This window comes from Microplitis mediator, chromosome 2, assembly GCF_029852145.1.
Source record: "Microplitis mediator isolate UGA2020A chromosome 2, iyMicMedi2.1, whole genome shotgun sequence".
NCBI classification, from domain to species: Eukaryota; Metazoa; Arthropoda; class Insecta; order Hymenoptera; family Braconidae; genus Microplitis; species Microplitis mediator.
Window position 1 is genome coordinate 12458844 of NC_079970.1, and position 21824 is coordinate 12480667.

Sequence of the window (21824 nt, forward strand, 5' to 3'; positions counted from 1 at the left end):
CCGCTTAATGAGATCTGTACTATCATCGATATTTGATACTCACAGTCTCATTATTTATTTAACTCTCTGTTTTAAATTTCATATGTAAGTTCTATACTTTATACCACCCAAGTAAATAATTTTTATAACACCCTTCTATGTAATTTATTATATCGGTCATCGATCACCGGAAATAAACAATTTTTATCACACCTCTTAATGAGATCTGTACTAGCATCGATATTTGACACTCATAAATTTATTACTCTCTGTTTTAAATCTCAAAAAGATCGTTGATGTTATTGATATATACGTTTCTTTTTAATCTGTACCACCCAAGTAAATAATTTTTGTAACACCTACCTGTCATCGATCACTCTATCACCGGAAGTAAACAATTTTTATTACACTGCTTAATGAGATCTGTGCTAGCATCGATATGCAATACTCATAATTCTTAAATTTATTATGTATTTATACTCTCTGTTTTAAATCTCATACGATCGATGATATATACTTTTCTTTGAATCTATACTACCCAAGTAAATTATTTTTATAACTTATAACATACTTATAAAACTTTTTTTACCCTCTGTGTGTTCCTCGTTTTGAATACTCAGAAACGTTGATGACATTACACCTATAGTCGAAAGCTTAAATAGCTTGTGAAAACGTACATAAGTTACAGTTGAAGTGTAAATCTTTATGTGAACACTTCTTAAGTTTTCATATAAAATACTTTTTCCTGATCCACAAGTGTTTGTGATCCGACATTTTAATACACAGTGTGTTTTATCAAACAATTAGAAAAATGTCGCAACGAGGTTTAATTAAAGCTCTCCATGATTTAGTAAATACGGTGGCACAATCATATAATGATTTGCAATCGGAGGTGGCGGATGAAGAGCATTGTCAGAGGTGTTACAGTGTTTGTAATGACACAATAGACTATTTTAATACTATCTTGACAGATTCTAATACAACCGTTCAAGTCTGACGAAGTGTACAAGCAAACATAGCAGTTCTATGTTGGTACAGTAATCAGTTTCTACAATTAAGTGGGCAGGTAGCAGGTGGTGATTTAAGTGTAAATAATCAATCTGTTAAATGGCAAGATCTTGAGAACGCTTTCTCAAATAATATAAAAACAGGATCAATAATCAATCGCTCTCATACTGACTTGAGAGATTTTTTAAATGTGTCTAGAGACATTGTCTTGGATAAAATCCAAGAAATGCTGGCAAACGTTGCAGGTGTTAAAGTGAATGTTGAACTATTTTGTAAATTTAAAAAAAATACATCGGTTGAAGAAGAAGTCAAATCATTTAACACCAAGAGTCGGGCGATTTTACCTGCAACATCGCTAGCTGAGTGGTATGCGGACTTTGTATATGATAAAATGTTAAACAAAGTGGAAGAATTTAATCAAAAGGATTTAGGGTGGAGTTTGACGGAGATTACCAACCTGGTGGTAACCATGTCAAAATACACACCTCTGCAAGGAGGAAGTTCAACATTTGTGAGGCTTCCTCGAGATATCCAGATGAAACGAGCGGTGCTCGACATAGAAAACTATGATGAGTACTGTTTCCTATGGAGCATCGTTGCTGCGATTCATCTTCCCAACACTGGACATCCTGAGAGAACATCGGCGTATCCTCATTATAGTGCTGTTTTAGAAAATACAGGTATTAAATTTCCTATGGCACTTAACCAAATTCCAAAGTTTGAAAGACTAAATGAGTTAACAATTAATGTATATGGTATTGAATCTCATTTTACAAAGAAAAAGTCTGAAAAAAGTATTATAATTCCATTATCTTTAAGTAAATATTGTAAAGCTAATAGAAAAACAGTCCACCTTTTAATGTTACAAGCTAATGTTAATTTAAATATGAATAGTAATGAGTATAAAGATTACGAACCTATATATCATTTTGCTCTAATTAAAGATCTCTCACGATTAGTAAAAAGTCAGATATCAGCTTCACATAGCAAATTATTTTTTTGTGACCGATGCTTGAACCATTTTAAATTAGAAAAATCGTTTGAAGATCATATAAAAGACTGTTTCGCATTAAATAAAGTTCACATGACATTTCCGACTGAAGAAAATATAATTTTAAAGTTTAAAAATTACCACTATAAAGATACTGTACCGTTTGTTGTCTATGCAGACCTAGAATGTACACTTGAGCCCCAAGACAATGATAATTTTGACAAACATATACCACATAGTATAGCATTTTATCGCTTTTGCAGTTATAATAACAATTTATCTAAATTTGAACTCAATCGATCACAAACCTGCATTGAGTAGTTTGTAAAAAAATTAGAATGTTTAGCATTAGAAGTCGAATCATACTTGAAAAATCCTGTTGCTATGAAACCTCTGTTGAGACAACAAAAAGAGAGTCATGAGCAAGCAACTGTTTGTCATACTTGTGAAAGATCTATAACTTCTGCTACAGATAAATGCTATGATCACTGTCATTTTACTGGTAATTATCGCGGCCCAGCTCACTTATCTTGTAATATAAATTATAGAACATCTCACACTATACCAGTAGTATTTCATAATTTATCTGGTTACGATTCCCATTTTATAATAAAATCTTTATCAACCGTTTTCGAGGGTAAAATTACATTATTACCAATTAACAAAGAACGTTATATATCTTTCACGAAATATGTTGAAAATACATCAGTTAGCTTACGTTTTATAGATTCATTCAGGTTTATGGCATCTAGTCTCGACAAATTAGCATCTAATTTAAATGATTGTGATAAACAGATTACTCAACAACATTACAGTGATCCGGAAAAATTTAAATTAGTTACTCGAGAGGGTGTATTCCCATACGAGTACGTAACTGGTATTGACAAACTTAACGACAAACAGTTGCCCGATCAGGACTCATTTTATTCCAAATTATCGGACGATAGTGTATCTGATAATGATTACGCCCTTGCTCAACTAGTTTGGAATAAATTTGATATCAAAACATTAGGGGAATATTCAGATTTATATTTAAAGACCGATGTCCTTCGTTTAGCGGACATATTTCAAAATTTTAGACATAGTTGTATGGCTACCTATAGCTTAGATCCATTGCATTACTATACGGCTCCGGGACTCGCTTTCGATGCGATGTTAAAATATACAAATGTTGAACTCGAGTTATTTACTGATCCTGAAATGATGCTTTTTATTGAGAAAGGTATTAGGGGTGGTGTATCTCAGTGTACAAATAGGTATGCAGCGGCAAATAATCGTTACATGGGATCTAGCTTTGATTCTAATAAAGCTGAATCCTATTTAATGTATTACGATGTAAATAATTTGTATGGTGCTGCTATGAGTATGCCGCTACCAAAAGGTTCATTTGAATGGGTTTATCCGCCTGAAGATCTTACTTTTGACGTCGATAACGTAGATCAATTTTTGAACGACATCTATAGTGTTGGCTATGTATTAGAAGTTGATCTACTGTTACGTCCAAGATGACGAAAACACGTTTTTCAGTCCCTTAATTTTGAGTCAAAGCACTTAAGCCATTTACTCGGGTAGCGGGGACCTCGCTATTTAGTGTCGAGTATGTCAATATACGAAAATAGGATGTACGAGGGGAATGGATGTGTCTTATCACTAGATAAATGAACAATTTATTAAACTTACAGTTGGTTTATTCAATATAACAATATGTCAGGATACAAGATTTTGGCTGAGCTGGAGACCAGATCGTTGATTAGAATTCGACTCGTATGAAATTGTTGTTGATTGAAATTCGATTTAAGATGAGATGTTGTCAGGTGGCTTGATGGTTGGTTACGGTTCTTGAAAGTTGATACTGGTTGATGTGAATGAGCAAAAGGGGGTACTTATACTGGGTAATTGACAATCTGTCTGACTATACTTTTTAATATGACGAAACTTTATTTAAATGTGAATAATAAAAATTAAAGCAGCAATAATATTCAATAGAAATAATTTAATTATTTAAATTATTTATAATATTGAATAAAAGAATTAAAAATCGAATTTATTTTTAATTAAAATGATTCTATTTAAATTGTATAAATTCTGAATTTAATATTATAACGACTCGAGCAAGAAATAAAAATTCGATATTTAAAATATTAAGGTTTCGCGTAATCAAGAGCTTGATAATTAATGGGCGCAGAGGACTGATTCGCGGCTGCTTTTATAGGCGCATTCCTAGGCGAGGGGTAACACGCGCGACCTTGATTTGAGATTTGTTACCAAAAACTAATGTTATTTGGAAGATTTGACGAATTGCGGGGCGTGGTGTGGGATAAAGGCGTACGTGACCATTTCGGGTAGAAGCTTCTAGAACAATGTCCCCACTAAGAAGAATACACCCGTTCCCCATGTTATTAGATAGGGACTATTTTAAATTATTAATTACGGATTATTAATTAGATTTGAAGCATAGCTGTTTATTGATTATTAATCTCCTTATTATTATCTTTCGATTGATTATAATTATTTCTTTTTATCACTATTGGTGTTGATGTTATTCATATTTTTAATTATTATGGATTAGTTATGAATAATTTTTATATTATTCTTGGTTTAATTAATTAAGGTGGAAATTCGGGTCACGATGACATTTTTAGTTTATAACTATTTCAATTATTTATCGATTTATTCAAAGTGGTAATTCATAATAATTTCATATGTGTTAGTGAGAAGCGGAGGGATACATTACGTAGAGGAGCTTGAGCTGACCTTCACAGAGCTAATGTAAAGTCGTCTTACGATATTTTTAATTATTATGAGAATATTATGGAAAAGATTTATATCATTCTTGGTTTAATTGATGAAGGTGGAAATTCGGATCACTATGACATTTTTAATTTATAATTATTTCAATTATTTATCGAGTTATTCCAAGTGGAAATTTGGGATAATGTCATATGTGTTAATGAGAAGCGGAGGGATACATCTTACGGAGGGGCGGTAGAAGATGGGTCAAGCAGCACGTATCCCCAAATAAGGAGAATTTATAATGATGGCACGCGTCAAGAGAAAAGACCGCGAAAGCGCAAGCGTCGAATACAACACTTAGTTGAGTTATTAGAGGCAAAACTATATTCCTACATATGTGTTAGTGAAAGATAATGGGAACGAAATAGTAGATTCCCTAACTGATCTATGCCGGTTAGCCAGTCGGTATATGAGCTTTTATCCTAATCTCGCGTTTTTTGTAGTTACCCGCTGGACTATTATAATTCTCTCATGTTGTTATGAATAGGTGGCTATGAGGTTTATTATCTGTAGAACGTCAAAATTATTATTTATATTTCCTGTCGCGGTATGTTATAGTGGTTTCATGATATGTAGATTATGAATGATTATCCTATTTATTTTTCTCGTCAGTACGTTAGAATATTGCGTCTCCAATTTTTAATTTGTTTTTTTTTTTATTTTATCTGGGGTCTCGTTTTTTTTGTTTCACATCAACAGTCTCAACAATCATCTGACCTTGAATATATAATATACTCTTTTATTATTATTTTTTTTTTGTTAATTATTAAATCTTTAGTTGTTTCTGGAATTTGACATGTTACGCCGTAACATACCTCCCTACGTAAAAATGAGCGTCGGGGTCTAATGATCGCGACGCGAATTCCTTTTGCCAATCTGGTATCCAACTGTACATTGGTTATTACATTTATTTTGTATGGTTATTGTTAATCAATCTTCCTATATACTACTACAAGATTACGGTATGTGACCAGAATGAGTGAACAATAATACTAGTAACAACTTTAAATATTTTTTTTTTGCACTGTTATCTCATCATGGTCTTGACATATAATTATTCGAGAAAAAAAAAAAGAATTTTACAAAACTTACAGATATTCTGTTGTATAGTGATTATCATGTAATTAGTATTCTTGTACTTTAATTCAACTTGTCTTTGTTCAAGTAATGTAACGTATTGACATGGTTTCCTGGTCAGCACTGGTCATCGATTCCAGATCCTGGTTAGGCCTTATGTTAATGATTATGTTCTTTCCAATTTTGAGTTGTTGTCTGGTTCCAGGGTACTAGCAACGGTGCCCTGTGGCTGGTAACACCTGATATGGGTTTCTCTCATTAATGTTTTAAGATTTCTACACCCAGTGAGGCCTCGAAAATACACTACCATACTATAAAAGATTACAAATGATTAAGACAGTGATAATATTGTTGGATTACATTAGTCCCTTGATATCTAGTCATGGAAGATTGATTTTTTTTGTTTTGAAAAGAACTACATAATAATTTTAAATAACAAAAATAATAGAAAAGAGGTTTTACTCTTGTGAAGTTTCTATGATTTTTGATTCACAATGGTTACACGATGGTATAATAATTTTTTTTTTAAACTGTTACAAAATTCTCGAGTATTTTTTTTTTTTATTAAAATATTTTTTTTTTGATCATATATTTCGGTTGATTAAAATAGAAAATATATGTTTTTTTTTGAACCCCTTTGTTTTGGTTTGATTAAATATTATTTTTTTGTATATTTTGATAGAAATTATTTTTTAGTTTTTATTATTTCCAACCCTGTTTTTTTTTGATTAAATATTATTTTTTTTTATGTACTTGGATTGATTAAAAAGAAGTAAAAAGGCAAGATTTTTTTTTTTTTTTTTTTAGACACGCATTTTTGAGTAAACTAATTTTTGATTTAAGTAAAAAAATTTTGATGAACATTTTCTTTGTTTGATTAAATATTATATTTTTTTTGTTAAATAGTTTTTTGTATTCTGTCCAGATTCTACTCCAACTCTTGGTTTAGTTGCATTAAGTCGTAGTAGTCAAGATAAGTCATTTTTGTAGAAATACTTAGTGCGTCTAGTTTTGTGAAAAAAAGTCATACAAAAACAATTGGTATTTCTTTAAACGTTTTACCTTAATTTTCTTGTCTATTTTTTGTAGTTGATTAGTTAAAAAGAAAAAAAAGGCTAATAGTCAATGGATTCTTATTGATTCTTGATTACAGGTTGACTCCAGAAAAGAAATTTTCCCTTACAAAATGACAGTTGGGTTGATATTGTAGATGAAAATATTCCGAGTCAATAGAACTTCGGAAGTTGCATACAGTAACTCCGCAATAGAAACATACAACCTCATCTCCTTCACCGGTGTAGAAAAATCCACTTTTCGTTAAGTCGTCCGATGTGATGTAGGGTACTGGCCATCCTTGAAAACTGGCTAAACGATCAGATTCTAACCGGTAGCGAGGATAACGTGGTGTGGGTGATAAATTAGAATAATTAGTTATTAGTAAGCCTCCTATAGCCTTGGTGTCCAATTCAACGGATGCGTCCATGCATAGCATACTGTTTGGCGAAGTCATGGTGATGACCGCTTGAACCAATCCTGTTCTTGACTCGATTTTTTTGTTACTTCGTCTGGCAAAAGAAACTAAATTTTTTGATACGTATGGTGATAATAATAAAAAAAATAATATAATGAGGGGTATAAAAAGATGTTTGTAATTTTTCAGAAATATCTTGTTGTGGTTTATGATCGAAAGCTATAATTCTTCATCACTACTGCTGCTATCTTCCTTAGGCGGAAATATATTTGAATAGACCAATCGGTTTGGATGGATTATTTTTTCCTTCCGATTGATTATTAATTTAATATTATTATCCGGCATCACCTCTATTATTTCATACGGTCCTTCGTAGGGAAGGTGAAGTTTTCCACTCTTTTTTCCTTTTAGTAAGAATACATAATCACCCGGATGAAAATTTACTGCATTTATTTTTCGATCATAATATTTCTTTGACCTTTCTTTCGCTGCGATTAAATTTTCACGCGCTAAATTTTGCACTTCATGGATTCGCGTTGTTAATTCCGCCATGAAGTCTTCATACGTTGGTAGTTGATCCTCTTCTGATTTACTAGATGGTAACCTGGCAGGTCGTCCATATACTAGTTGAAACGGTTGATAGCGTGTTCCTTCGTGCGTACTAGTATTATAGGAGAATGTAGCTAACTCTAGCCATTCATCCCATTCTTCCTCTTGATTCGTAAATTGTTTTAAGTACTCTACCAATGAGTGATGAGACCTTTCCAATGAACCATTAGATTGTGGGTGGAATGCCGTAGTTCGGTATCTTTTTATTCTGAATATTCTCGCAAATTCACGTATAAGTTGGCTAATAAGATTTGCTCCTTGGTCGGTTAATATGGATTTAGGTGGTCCGTATACACATATAACCCGTTTAGTGAAAGCCCTTGCGATATCTTCAGATGTCGTCTTTTTAAGGGGAATAGCAACAACCAATTTCGTCAATAAATCCTGAACGGTTAGGATATATAAATTTCCATTTCTAGTTCTTGTAAGTGGGCCAACAATGTCTAATGCGACCTTATCAAAGGAATTTTCCGGGGTATCGGTTATTTGCATAGGTTGTTTTGTTTTAACTCGTTTTAATTTAGATAATTGACATGATAAACAATTTTGAATGTACTTCTGAATGTCGACCTTCATATCCTCCCAGTAATAACGTAAACGTATCCGATTGTATGTCTTTGTGACCCCCTTATGCCCACCGATTGCCGATGCATGCGCTTCTTCTAAAATCGCTTTTCGATTATTCCGATCAACGTATTCAACTACGCCTAAACAGACTACTAGAGTGGTTTCTAAATTAGTAAAACAACCTCGTAGTATAGCTAATACTTGATTCCATGATTTACCGTTAATTATTCGCGATTTGGATATACTTATGGCGCGCAAATTTAATTTGTCTAACGTATTAAATAAGGTTTTACGTATCCAACTCCAGCTTACGATTTCCTGCGAATTTAATATTATCACCACATGATGTCGCTTTCCTACACGAATTAATGTTATGCTTTTAGCTTGTAATTTCTTAAAACGCGGTAGTAACGATTTTTCATACATTTTTCGAGAGCCTTCGTCACATGGTTCCCCTTTTTCATTCAAAAAATAAAGATAATTGTTTTTCTGCATATATATCTGATCTCGAGTTTCTACTACTCGTCGTGGTGCTCCTGATCGGTTTCGTTTCAAATCCGGTGGTTCATCCTCATCGTCAATCATAGGATCATCCTCTTCTTCGTCGTCTCCTAACTCTAAGTCCTCGAAGTTTTCTGAACCGCTATCACCATTATTTTCCCAATGAAATAGTTGGCCCTTGGATTCTGACTTTCGTGTATCCCTTACATTTGCATTTACAAGTGCCCAGTCATCTGATTTTTCGTCATCCTCCGTTGAATCGTCATCTTCTTTTATTTCCTTGGGTTCCTTTTGCGTGATCATTGATTGTCTTCGTGTTCTTGTTGCAACAGGAGCATTGTATGATGTGGATGGTTGAGGTACTTCCATTTCTTCGGCCTTGGCTCTTGCGGCTTGAGCTCTAGTTATTATCAATATTTGTGTTTTTAAGTCTTCACTCAGCTCTTTCTCATTTCTGATTTCTTCAATTTGTAAGGATGGTGGATTCCTGGATAATGCGTCGGCATTAACATTCGTTTTTCCAGCTTTATAGATCACTTCGAATTGATATTCTTGTAGTTTTAACCTCCATCTGGTTAAACGTGAAGTTGGATCTTTCGCTGTTTGCATCCAGACCAAGGGTTTATGATCCGTAACTAATTTAAAAGGCCGGCCATAAAGATATGGGCGAAATTGAGATACTGAATGTAATATTGCTAGTGCTTCTTTTTCATAAGTACTGTATTTTTGTTCGTTATCATTTAGAACGCGAGATGTATATTCTACTGGGCGATCCTTCCCGATAGGCCCTTGACTTAGTATTCCAGCTATTGCAATACCTGATGCATCAGTTGTAACCACAAAAGGCTGCGACTGGTCAGGGTATTGTAATACTGGCTCTTCGCATAGTTTGTCTCGTAAAATTTCAAAAGCTTCTTGTTGACTCCTGCCCCATTCGAAGGTCATTGACTTTTTTAATAAATTTGTTAAAGGTTTTGCAATTTGTGAAAAACGATGAATAAATCGGCGGTAGTATCCTGCAAGTCCTAAGAATTGGCGTATATTCTTTTGAGTTCGTGGACGAGGAAAATTCTTGACTGCCGTTACCTTAGCTGAATCAGGTCGTACTCCCTCAGCTGATATAATATGACCCAAATAGATGACCTCCCTTCGTAAAAATTCGCACTTATCCGGTTGAAGTTTTAAATTCGCATCCTTAAGTCGTTTCATAACTCGTTCCAATTTTAAAGAGTGTTCTTCCAATGAACTTGCATAGATCACAATATCATCTAAATAAACAAATACTTCTATTCCTTGTAAACCCGATAAAACAATATTCATTATTCGCTGAAAGGTAGCAGGTGCAGTTTTAAGTCCGAATGGCATACGTGAAAATTCAAAATGTCCAAACGCAGTTGAGAAAGCTGTCTTATGGCGATCAGCTGGGTCTACTTCCACTTGGTGATAACCAGATTTCAAATCTAGTGTAGAAAAATAAATTGCTCCACCTAATTGTTCTAAAATCTCAGTTATTAGAGGTAGTGGTTGAGCATCACCGATAGTTTTTTCATTTAAAGGTCTGAAGTCCAATACCAATCTATATTTCTTGTTTCCTTGTGAGTCTGGTTTCTTTGGTACAATCCATACGGCAGTATTATACGGTGAAATTGAAGGCACAATGAGTCCTTGTTCTTCTAACTCCTTAGCTTGTTGATTTATTTCCCCTCTTAAAGTTTGTGGGTAGCGATACTGACGTGTAAATACTGGTACATCATCTATAGTCCTGATTTTATGTGTTAATACATTCGTACAACCCAGCTTGTCTCCAGGTAAAAAGTAGCTATCATGATAAGTTTTAATATGTTCAATAATGCTCTCCTTCTCTTCCTCATTCATGTGACTATGTCTTAAAAGCTGTATAATTTGTTTCACCCGCTCTTCTTTTTGATTTAATGAATATTTATTAACAACTTGCCTACCACAATCATCTTCCAGTTGTGTGTACACGATGCTACTTGTTTTATCTCCTGCGTTGGCATCGTCGTTAGAACTAGTGTTATCGCCCCGTATGTTGACCTCGCTGCCATGGCCACTCACATGACTGTTATCTTCGTTACTATTATTATTATTTTTCATCTTACATTTCTTTCGACCTCTACACTCACAGTACCCATTTATTTTAAAATTAATGCAACCCTCATTATCATCAAAATTACACCAATTATCATTAAAATCTGCTTCACTTCTTTCTTCAATTGATTCTTCCTTCCTTGATTCTTCATGATCCTCCGAGTTGTCTAGTATCCTTTTATTTTCTTGATAATTATTGATAACATACACAGTACTATTTTGTTCACTAATTTTTTTATAATTGAAATCACCATTATTTTTATCAAAATCACAATTACTTTTATTTCTTTGACGTATATCTATATTTTTATTCAAATCAAAATCACACGTAGTTTTGTTTTCCTTAATTTCACGATTGCTTCCATTGGTTTTCCTGATCCCAGGATCGGGATTAAAACGACGATAACTTTTATTTCTTTCAATATTAGTTTCTTCGAGCTCATAAACATTTTTATCCCTTTTAACCTCACAATTATTTTCTTCAGTATCAATTTCTTCAATATTACAATTATTTTCATTTTCATTAAATTCACAAATATTATTTTCAGCATTATAATCACTGGTATTTTCTTCATAATTAAATTCTTCAATATCATGAACATTTTTCTTTTCTTGAAATTCACAATTATTTTCTTCAACATTATTATCACTTGTATTTTCTTCAGTATTATTATCATTTATATTTTCTTCAGTATTAATATCACGAACATTTTTCTTTTCTTGAAATTCACAATTATTTTCTTCAACATTATTGTCACAATTATTTTCTTCAGCATTATAATCATTTATTTTTTCTTCATAATTAAATTCTTCAATATCACGAACATTTTTCTTTTCTTGAAATTCACAATTATTTTCTTCAATATCATTATCACTTGTATTTTCCTCAGTATTATAATCATTTATATCACGAACATTTTTCTTTTCTTGGAATTCCCAATTATTTTCTTTAACATTATTATCACTTGTATTTTCTTCAGTATTATTATCATTTATATTTTCTTCAGTATTAATATCACGAACATTTTTCTTTTCTCGAAATTCACAATTATTTTCTTCAACATTATTGTCACAATTATTTTCTTCAGCATTATAATCATTTATTTTTTCTTCATAATTAAATTCTTCAATATCACGAACATTTTTCTTTTCTTGAAATTCACAATTATTTTCTTCAACATTATTGTCACAATTATTTTCTTCAGCATTATAATCATTTATTTTTTCTTCATAATTAAATTCTTCAATATCACGAACATTTTTCTTTTCTTGAAATTCACAATTATTTTCTTCAATATCATTATCACTTGTATTTTCCTCAGTATTATAATCATTTATATCACGAACATTTTTCTTTTCTTGGAATTCACAATTATTTTCTTTAACATTATTATCACTTGTATTTTCTTCAGTATTATTATCATTTATATTTTCTTCAGTATTAATATCACGAACATTTTTCTTTTCTCGAAATTCACAATTATTTTCTTCAACATTATTGTCACAATTATTTTCTTCAGCATTATAATCATTTATTTTTTCTTCATAATTAAATTCTTCAATATCACGAACATTTTTCTTTTCTTGAAATTCACAATTATTTTCTTCAACATTATTGTCACAATTATTTTCTTCAGCATTATAATCATTTATTTTTTCTTCATAATTAAATTCTTCAATATCACGAACATTTTTTATTTCTTGAAATTCACAATTATTTTCTTCAACATTATTGTCACAATTATTTTCTTCAGCATTATAATCATTTATTTTTTCTTCATAATTAAATTCTTCAATATCACGAACATTTTTCTTTTCTTGAAATTCACAATTATTTTCTTCAATATCATTATCACTTGTATTTTCCTCAGTATTATAATCATTTATATCACGAACATTTTTCTTTTCTTGGAATTCACAATTATTTTCTTTAACATTATTATCACTTGTATTTTCTTCAGTATTATTATCATTTATATTTTCTTCAGTATTAATATCACGAACATTTTTCTTTTCTCGAAATTCACAATTATTTTCTTCAATATTATTATCACTTGCATTTTCCTCAGTATTATAATCATTTATATCACGAACATTTTTCCTTTTTTCAAATTCACAATTATTTTTATTCTGTCGACCCTTGACATCTTTGGCATTTTTACTATCGCGTACGGATACATTGACTCTTTTATCCTGTGGAGAATTAATAATAGCTTTCCTCTCGTAATTAGAAACCGAACGGGCATTTTTATTCCCTTGAGAAACACTTAGTTTAACTTTTTTAACACATACGGCATCCTCGCCGCTTACTAGAGCCACACAGGCATTTTCAGGAACATAATCGGCATCATTGCCGTCAACTAGGGCCACACAGGCATTTTTATTATTTTCAGAAACACAAACGGCATCCTCGCCGTCAACACAAACGGTTTTCCTACCGTCAACTAATTCTTCATATTTAACAAAAGCATTAAAATAATCTATTTCTTGATACGGTTCTAACGTTACAACTGGTATAGCTATTTCAACTTCGTTAGGAGTCGAGTTAACAATATACATATACGCTCTTCCACATCGATTGGTGACAACTGCTTCACCCAAATAAATTCCTTTTTTAATCCTGAGTCTTCCTACGTATCCTGTTTCAATTTCCGGATTCGCAACTCGAACGTAAAATCCCGATTTCGTGCGTGCAGGTACAACAATAGTCTCCTCACGCTCAAAATTTATTCTATTCCCCTGTACTTTTAAACAACCTTGAGAATATAATACGTCTATGTGATTATCTTTTAAAAATTTGGATCCTAAAATTCCGTTTCTTCTTATCGGAAATTCATTGGGAACTAAATGGAATGTAATCGGAATACCAAAAAATTCCGTTTCCATTTTTCCCAACGTAAAAACAAATTCCGCTGTGATACCCGTTAATTTTAGGATTTCACTGCCACTGGAACATCTCCGTGTTCTCCTCCGGTTCCATTTCCTCGGCAACTACCTGTAATACTGGACGCTCTGATCTTCCGACCTCCCGTGTCGCGCCCTGACGCAGGGGTGGTGTGTAGTTTCCCGACCTTTCTTCGTTTATACGAGCTCTTCCGTCGCTAGAAGGACCTGGCGGTCTATCGGTAAACGCTTGGTTGTAATTTCTTCTTTTTGTGCAGTCTGCCATAAAATGTCCCGGAGATTTACAGTAATAACAAATTTTTTCATCGATATTTCCATTTACCGGTTCTCGTGAAAATGATGGATTATTGAAAGCATTTCGAGAACTACTATCCATGTTACCATCATTATTGCCGTTATACTGATTGTTATTTCGATAATTAGCAATATGTGAATTATCACGGCGATCGGTATTATTATCATTATAACGATTGTAATTGGGTTGATTATTATCCCTGTAACGATTGTTAAATCGACTATTAATTTGATCACTGCCACGGAATCGGCTATTATTATTATTATTATTATTGTTACTGTTGTATCGGCTACCATTATTATCAATATTAGATGAAAAACGCTCTTGATTACTTTTATTACGATTAAACAAGTTGGTAGCAGGCTAGAGCACTATGGCCCGCCTTATTACAAATTTGACATACTATTGGTTGACCTTGTACGACTGTGAGTCTTCTCCCATCCCGATTATTTGGGACGTCATAAGTATACGCCCTATTTGAATAATTTATATCTCTTTCAGATGATATTTTTCCTCTGAGTAAATCTTTAGCACGTAATTCTTTTTCGATCACTACCGCTTCAAATAATGTATTTTGGAAATTTTTATCTCTTGAAAATTTTTGCTCGATCTCGGGTTTAAGTCCTTTTATTAAACAACTTTTAAATTCGTTTCCGTATCTTGCTTTGTCCGCGTCAGAAAGTGCTTGACCGACAGGTAATTGGGCTTCTATTACATCCAATATTTGGTTACCTAACTCACGAGCTCGGTTAGTATACGATAGAGTACTTTCGTCATCGCGTTGAAATATTCTCCCCATTTTCCCTTGTAATTGATAAAGTGACTTGGGTGGCTCATATAATTCTTTAAGATGAGATAAGAAGTCGTTAATAGTTTCAAATTGTAATCCCTGTATCGTTCTACGCGCTTCGCCACGTAATTTATTTCTTAACATAAAAACAAGATTTTGTTCCTCGTTTGCTGGAATCATAGCATGGGCTTCGTTACAGCCATCGATAAAATGCGACAAGGGAATATTTTCACCGGTAAAATAAGGAACTGCTTCCACGGCATATTTAATGGATGGTGACATTATTACATTTATAGGTTGCATATTAGGGACTAATTCACGGTTTAAGTTCACAATTTCTCGATTTAAATCCGCGTTTTCCTGTTGTCCCGCTTCGCGTTGACGATCCTCTTGTTCGCGACGTAACCGGTCCTCTTCGCGTTGACGATCCTCTTGTTCGCGACGTAACCGGTCCTCTTCGCGTTGCCGATACTCTTCGCGTTGCCGATCCTCTTGTTCGTGACGCAACCGTTCCTCTTCGCGTTGTCTACGTTCCTCTTCGTGACGTAATCGATCGAATTCTCTTTGCTTTTCCTCGAAATTCTGACGCGTTTGGTTTGTATCCGCCGGAATATCTTTATCTAGTTTTGCGCCCGCACTTGGTAAGTTTAAAAATTTGCGTTGATCCAATGTTAAATTTTTAGGGTCGATATTTTGCCAATCAAGGTTATCTAATGATTCGTCTTGATCTTCACGGTGTTTACTACGTGATCTCGTATTATACTTATTTTCGTTTGGCATACTCGATCACCTTAAGCATTTCGAAAAATGATCCCACTTCTGACACCAAATTTTATAATTGTGTTACGTCCAAGATGACGAAAACACGTTTTTCAGTCCCTTAATTTTGAGTCAAAGCACTTAAGCCATTTACTCGGGTAGCGGGGACCTCGCTATTTAGTGTCGAGTATGTCAATATACGAAAATAGGATGTACGAGGGGAATGGATGTGTCTTATCACTAGATAAATGAACAATTTATTAAACTTACAGTTGGTTTATTCAATATAACAATATGTCAGGATACAAGATTTTGGCTGAGCTGGAGACCAGATCGTTGATTAGAATTCGACTCGTATGAAATTGTTGTTGATTGAAATTCGATTTAAGATGAGATGTTGTCAGGTGGCTTGATGGTTGGTTACGGTTCTTGAAAGTTGATACTGGTTGATGTGAATGAGCAAAAGGGGGTACTTATACTGGGTAATTGACAATCTGTCTGACTATACTTTTTAATATGACGAAACTTTATTTAAATGTGAATAATAAAAATTAAAGCAGCAATAATATTCAATAGAAATAATTTAATTATTTAAATTATTTATAATATTGAATAAAAGAATTAAAAATCGAATTTATTTTTAATTAAGGGGTTAGGGGTACTCAGAGGCCTGAAAAAATGATGATTTTCAATAATTTTTTTTTTGTAGTTAATTACTTTATTTGACAAAAATAAAAACATAGCTTTATTAGAACACGTTTCGATTTGACTTCACGAAAATTTCAAAAAAAAAAATTAATAATTCAAAAAGTTATCGCTGTTTTTGTAGAGCCCGTTCCTCCCGAAGTCCTTTGCGGTGATCATCATAAGTCCTTGGAGATTCATCTAAAATCAATCGGACAAGAAAAATTAGTTTTATTAATAGATAATCTTGTGCCTGATCGAAGCTTTTTTTTTTTTTTTCGAAATTAACAAAATGGCGGCCTCAGGAAATTTTTTTCAAATTTTCGAGAAAAAAACCGACAGTTTATTGTTAAAAAAAAATCGAAATTTTTGAAAAAAAAAAAAATCCTTCGATCAGGCACGAGTTTTTAATGTATTTCAAAAGTACAATAAATTTTATTGAAATCTACCGAGCAGTTTTTAAGTTACAGTGATCACCAGTTCAGAAAACATAGTTTTGAGAAAAACGCATTTAAAGTTTTGCTATGGATTTATGTCGAATTATAAGAATTATTTAATAACTTACACTGAGTCATCTATTCCTGGACCATATAATAGCTCTTCAGCCGTCATAGCAGCTTCCAAAATATCGATTTGCTGGTGCCTACGTTGCAATCGACCTTCTCGGGCGTTATCATTAGCGCGCTTATCTGCTACTTTGATACGTGCAGCATCCATTCTTTCTGCATACCGATGAGAATTAGGCCCACAATTAAGTTCTAGTGTATTCATCAAGACTAATAATGAATTTATACCCTCATTAAATATACACATAGCAACGTATGCAGCTATTTGTACGATAGTAAAACTAGTATTTACCGTTTTTGGGCATATTTTCCATACTAGTTGGTTAAAGCTTTCATTATTATTCTGATTGAATCCACCTACACATCTTGAAAGTAAATTTTCATTACTAAGATCTTCGTATATAGGCTTGATAGCTTTTAAAACATCAGAAGGTAAGGGAGAATAATCGTGAGAATAGGTATCAAGCTCTCCTCTTGCTTCAGCGCGCTGGTAAGAGCACCAAGATTCTTCGCCTTTTGGACACATATCATGATTCGGTTTTTCATCACTCGAGCCGTAGTGATAAAAGGTTGCCATTATAGCAGATTTCATATTTTCAACAGGAAGGAATATATTCATTTCCACAGTTATTACATGCAACTACAATTTTGAATCCCAGCCCACGTGTACTTGCTGTTTGAAACACTACATTTCCATCACATTTTTTACATTTTATAAGAGCAGAAATTGCAGTAAATACCTGAATAAAATTTATTATTCGAAATTCAGTACTGCTGTCTTCAGGTACATCATCTTCAGTGTTTTGTTTTAATTTTTTAGAAGATGTACTCTGAATACTTTCATCACGTTCGGCTGTTTTCGGATTAAAAACATTCTTTCTTTTGACTGAACGCGACTTATTAATTTTTTCAGAACTCCGAAGTTCTCTTGAAACCTTTCTAGAATCACGTCCCATGGTTAATAATTTAATTCACTTGAGAAATAATTTATCACAAAACTATCGACTGATCAGTGCAACGACTACAGGTATACTGGCAACCAAAAATTATTTTTCAGTTCTTGTACTACCTACAAATTGTGAATATATATATATATATATATATATATATATATATATATATATAATTATACATACATTAAAATGGGGAGATATTCATGACAATGAAACCCGAAAGGTCGGTTGCTTGCAGCTGTTTCTAGCTACCTGCTCTCGAATGCCACGTAGCACCCGAGCGTCCTTTGGTCATTGTTAAATAACTCGAAAAGAATTTGTCGGATTCACTTCAAATTTTCACACAATATTTTTAAAATATTATACTTTAAGAAAATGCAAAAAAAAAAAAATCGATTTTTTGAAAATTCTGACTACCCCTAACCCCTTAAAATGATTCTATTTAAATTGTATAAATTCTGAATTTAATATTATAACGACTCGAGCAAGAAATAAAAATTCGATATTTAAAATATTAAGGTTTCGCGTAATCAAGAGCTTGATAATTAATGGGCGCAGAGGACTGATTCGCGGCTGCTTTTATAGGCGCATTCCTAGGCGAGGGGTAACACGCGCGACCTTGATTTGAGATTTGTTACCAAAAACTAATGTTATTTGGAAGATTTGACGAATTGCGGGGCGTGGTGTGGGATAAAGGCGTACGTGACCATTTCGGGTAGAAGCTTCTAGAACAATGTCCCCACTAAGAAGAATACACCCGTTCCCCATGTTATTAGATAGGGACTATTTTAAATTATTAATTACGGATTATTAATTAGATTTGAAGCATAGCTGTTTATTGATTATTAATCTCCTTATTATTATCTTTCGATTGATTATAATTATTTCTTTTTATCACTATTGGTGTAGATGTTATTCATATTTTTAATTATTATGGATTAGTTATGAATAATTTTTATATTATTCTTGGTTTAATTAATTAAGGTGGAAATTCGGGTCACGATGACATTTCTAGTTTATAATTATTTCAATTATTTATCGATTTATTCAAAGTGGTAATTCATAATAATTTCATATGTGTTAGTGAGAAGCGGAGGGATACATTACGTAGAGGAGCTTGAGCTGACCTTCACAGAGCTAATGTAAAGTCGTCTTACGATATTTTTAATTATTATGAGAATATTATGGAAAAGATTTATATCATTCTTGGTTTAATTGATGAAGGTGGAAATTCGGATCACTATGACATTTTTAATTTATAATTATTTCAATTATTTATCGAGTTATTCAAAGTGGGAACTAATGATAATTTCATATGTGTTAGTGAGAAGCGGAGGGATACATTACGTAGAGGGGCGTGAGGCTAGTCTTCATAGAACTAGTATAAAGGAGCTTCATGACATTTGTAATTATTATGGGATAATTATGAGAAAAATTTATATTATTCTTGGTTCAATGAATTTAGGTAAAAATGCGGACTATTATGGCGTTTTTAGGTTGTAATTATTTCAATTATTTATCGAGTTATTCCAAGTGGAAATTTGGGATAATGTCATATGTGTTAATGAGAAGCGGAGGGATACATCTTACGGAGGGGCGGTAGAAGTTGGGTCAAGCAGCACGTATCCCCAAATAAGGAGAATTTATAATGATGGCACGCGTCAAGAGAAAAGACCGCGAAAGCGCAAGCGTCGAATACAACACTTAGTTGAGTTATTAGAGGCAAAACTATATTCCTACATATGTGTTAGTGAAAGATAATGGGAACGAAATAGTAGATTCCCTGACTGATCTATGCCGGTTAGCCAGTCGGTATATAAGCTTTTATCCTAATCTCGCGTTTTTTGTAGTTACCCGCTGGACTATTATAATTCTCTCATGTTGTTATGAATAGGTGGCTATGAGGTTTATTATCTGTAGAACGTCAAAATTATTATTTATATTTCCTGTCGCGGTATGTTATAGTGGTTTCATGATATGTAGATTATGGATGATTATCCTATTTATTTTTCTCGTCAGTACGTTAGAATATTGCGTCTCCAATTTTTAATTTGTTTTTTTTTTATTTTATCTGGGGTCTCGTTTTTTTTGTTTCACATCAACAGTCTCAACAATCATCTGACCATGAATATATAATATACTCTTTTATTATTATTTTTTTTTTGTTAATTATTAAATCTTTAGTTGTTTCTGGAATTTGACATGTTACGCCGTAACACTACATTATCCTCAGGAATTGCATGATCTACATAAAGATTTACCACTGTGTCCTGAACACTTTTCACCACCGGGTAGCAAGTATACTAAATTATCGACGACTTTATATGATAAAAAAAATTATGTTATACATTATAAGAATTTAAAACAATGTTTAGATTTAGGATTAAAATCAACAAAAATTCACAGAGTTTCAAAATTTGAGCAGTCACCCTGGCTCAAGCCATATATAGATAAAAATACAGATTGTCGAAAAGCTGCTAAAAATGAGTTTGAAAAGGACTTTTAAAAACTTATGAATAATGCTGTTTTTGGTAAGACTATGGAAAATGTTAGAAAATACAAAGAGATTCATATAGTAACAAGATGGGTTGGTAGATATGGCGCTGCTGACTATATTTGTAAGCCTAACTTCCATAGTCTTACTATTTTTGATGAGAATATGATAATTATTGAATTGAAGGCGGCAAAAGTACGCTTTGACAAACCAATTTATGTTGGTTTCTGTATATTAGATCTATCAAAAACTTATATATATGATTTTCATTATAATTATGTTAAACATAATTTTGCAAATGAAGAATCAAAATTAATGTACACTGATACTGACAGTCTTATATACCATTTTATTGTACCAGACATCTATGAGATCATCAAACGTGATATAGACAAGTTTGACACCTCTGATTATCCACCTGATAATGTTTACAATATACCACTAGTTAATAAAAAAGTTTTAGGTTTGATGAAGGACGAGAATAATGGCAAAATTATGACTGAATTCACTGGACTTAGAGCAAAGTTGTATGCTTTTAAAATTCATAATGAAGATCAGGTAAAAAAGCGAGCCAAAGCTGTCAAACGTCCGACTTTGCGAACTATCACTTTTGAGGATTTCAAACGATGTTTAAATGATCATGTAAATTTAAGTAAGGAACAATATGTAATTAAAAGTAATAAACATAATGTAAGTACGATAGTTCAGAATAAGATAGCTTTAAGTTGGGAAGATGACAAACGTCAGCTTCTGTTAAACAGTACTGATACTGTACCATGGGGTTACAAAGTGTCAAGAGATGAAATTATGACTATACCGAGACCAAACAAAAGACGAAAAATGTAAAAAATAGTTATAAATTTTAGGCTAGTAAAAAAAAAATAAAACTTATATACATGATTTAAAATTACTTTGTTTTATTTCAAAAATATAATACATTTTTTTTACAGATCAGATTCATTTATCCAGCTATTGTGAGAGCTATCAAAGCCAAGCCACTTTACATATAATTTATTTCCACGTGTTTTTATAACTTTTTCTACCAGGTAAACATCCGGATATTTAACTTTGCTGAGTTCTTCATCGTAGAATCCACCTTCTATCGGCTGTTCCTGATAGTCTACAAGTCTGTAGGTTGTAGGTACGGTATTTTATACAGATTTTATAGTGAAAATCTCTGTTGTCCAGTTAGCGGTGTAACCTTTCTCAAACACATGTTTGTGTTTGCTAATTCGAACTTTATCTCCAACTTTAAACTTAGATTTTCGTACTCG

General features: G+C 32.7%; 2 protein-coding genes across 4 annotated transcripts; both read right to left on the reverse strand.

The window, feature by feature from the left end:
* Positions 1-14043: 14043 nt before the first annotated feature.
* On the reverse strand, positions 14044-15874 carry LOC130678477 (putative uncharacterized protein DDB_G0282133). The gene is made up of 2 exons (XM_057485701.1): positions 14775-15874; positions 14044-14593 (listed from the first exon to the last, which is right to left on the reverse strand). Exons 1-2 carry the CDS (start codon positions 15872-15874, stop codon positions 14044-14046), a joined length of 1650 nt encoding a protein of 549 aa, XP_057341684.1.
* Positions 15875-16510: 636 nt separating this feature from the next.
* On the reverse strand, positions 16511-18195 carry LOC130663109 (uncharacterized). 3 transcript variants are annotated; one of them, XR_008989156.1, is made up of 3 exons: positions 17396-18195; positions 17103-17295; positions 16511-16738 (listed from the first exon to the last, which is right to left on the reverse strand). XR_008989156.1 is itself a non-coding variant. In XM_057462181.1 (3 exons), the coding sequence occupies exons 1-3, from the start codon at positions 17415-17417 to the stop codon at positions 16735-16737; spliced, it is 237 nt and encodes a 78-aa protein (XP_057318164.1). In that variant the 5' UTR covers positions 17418-18195; the 3' UTR covers positions 16511-16734. The 3 variants fall into 3 exon arrangements, 2 of the variants coding, with proteins under 2 accessions (XP_057318164.1, XP_057318163.1); XM_057462181.1 differs by having other exon boundaries at positions 17103-17313; XM_057462180.1 differs by having other exon boundaries at positions 17103-18195.
* Between the last annotated feature and the right edge of the window lie 3629 nt (positions 18196-21824).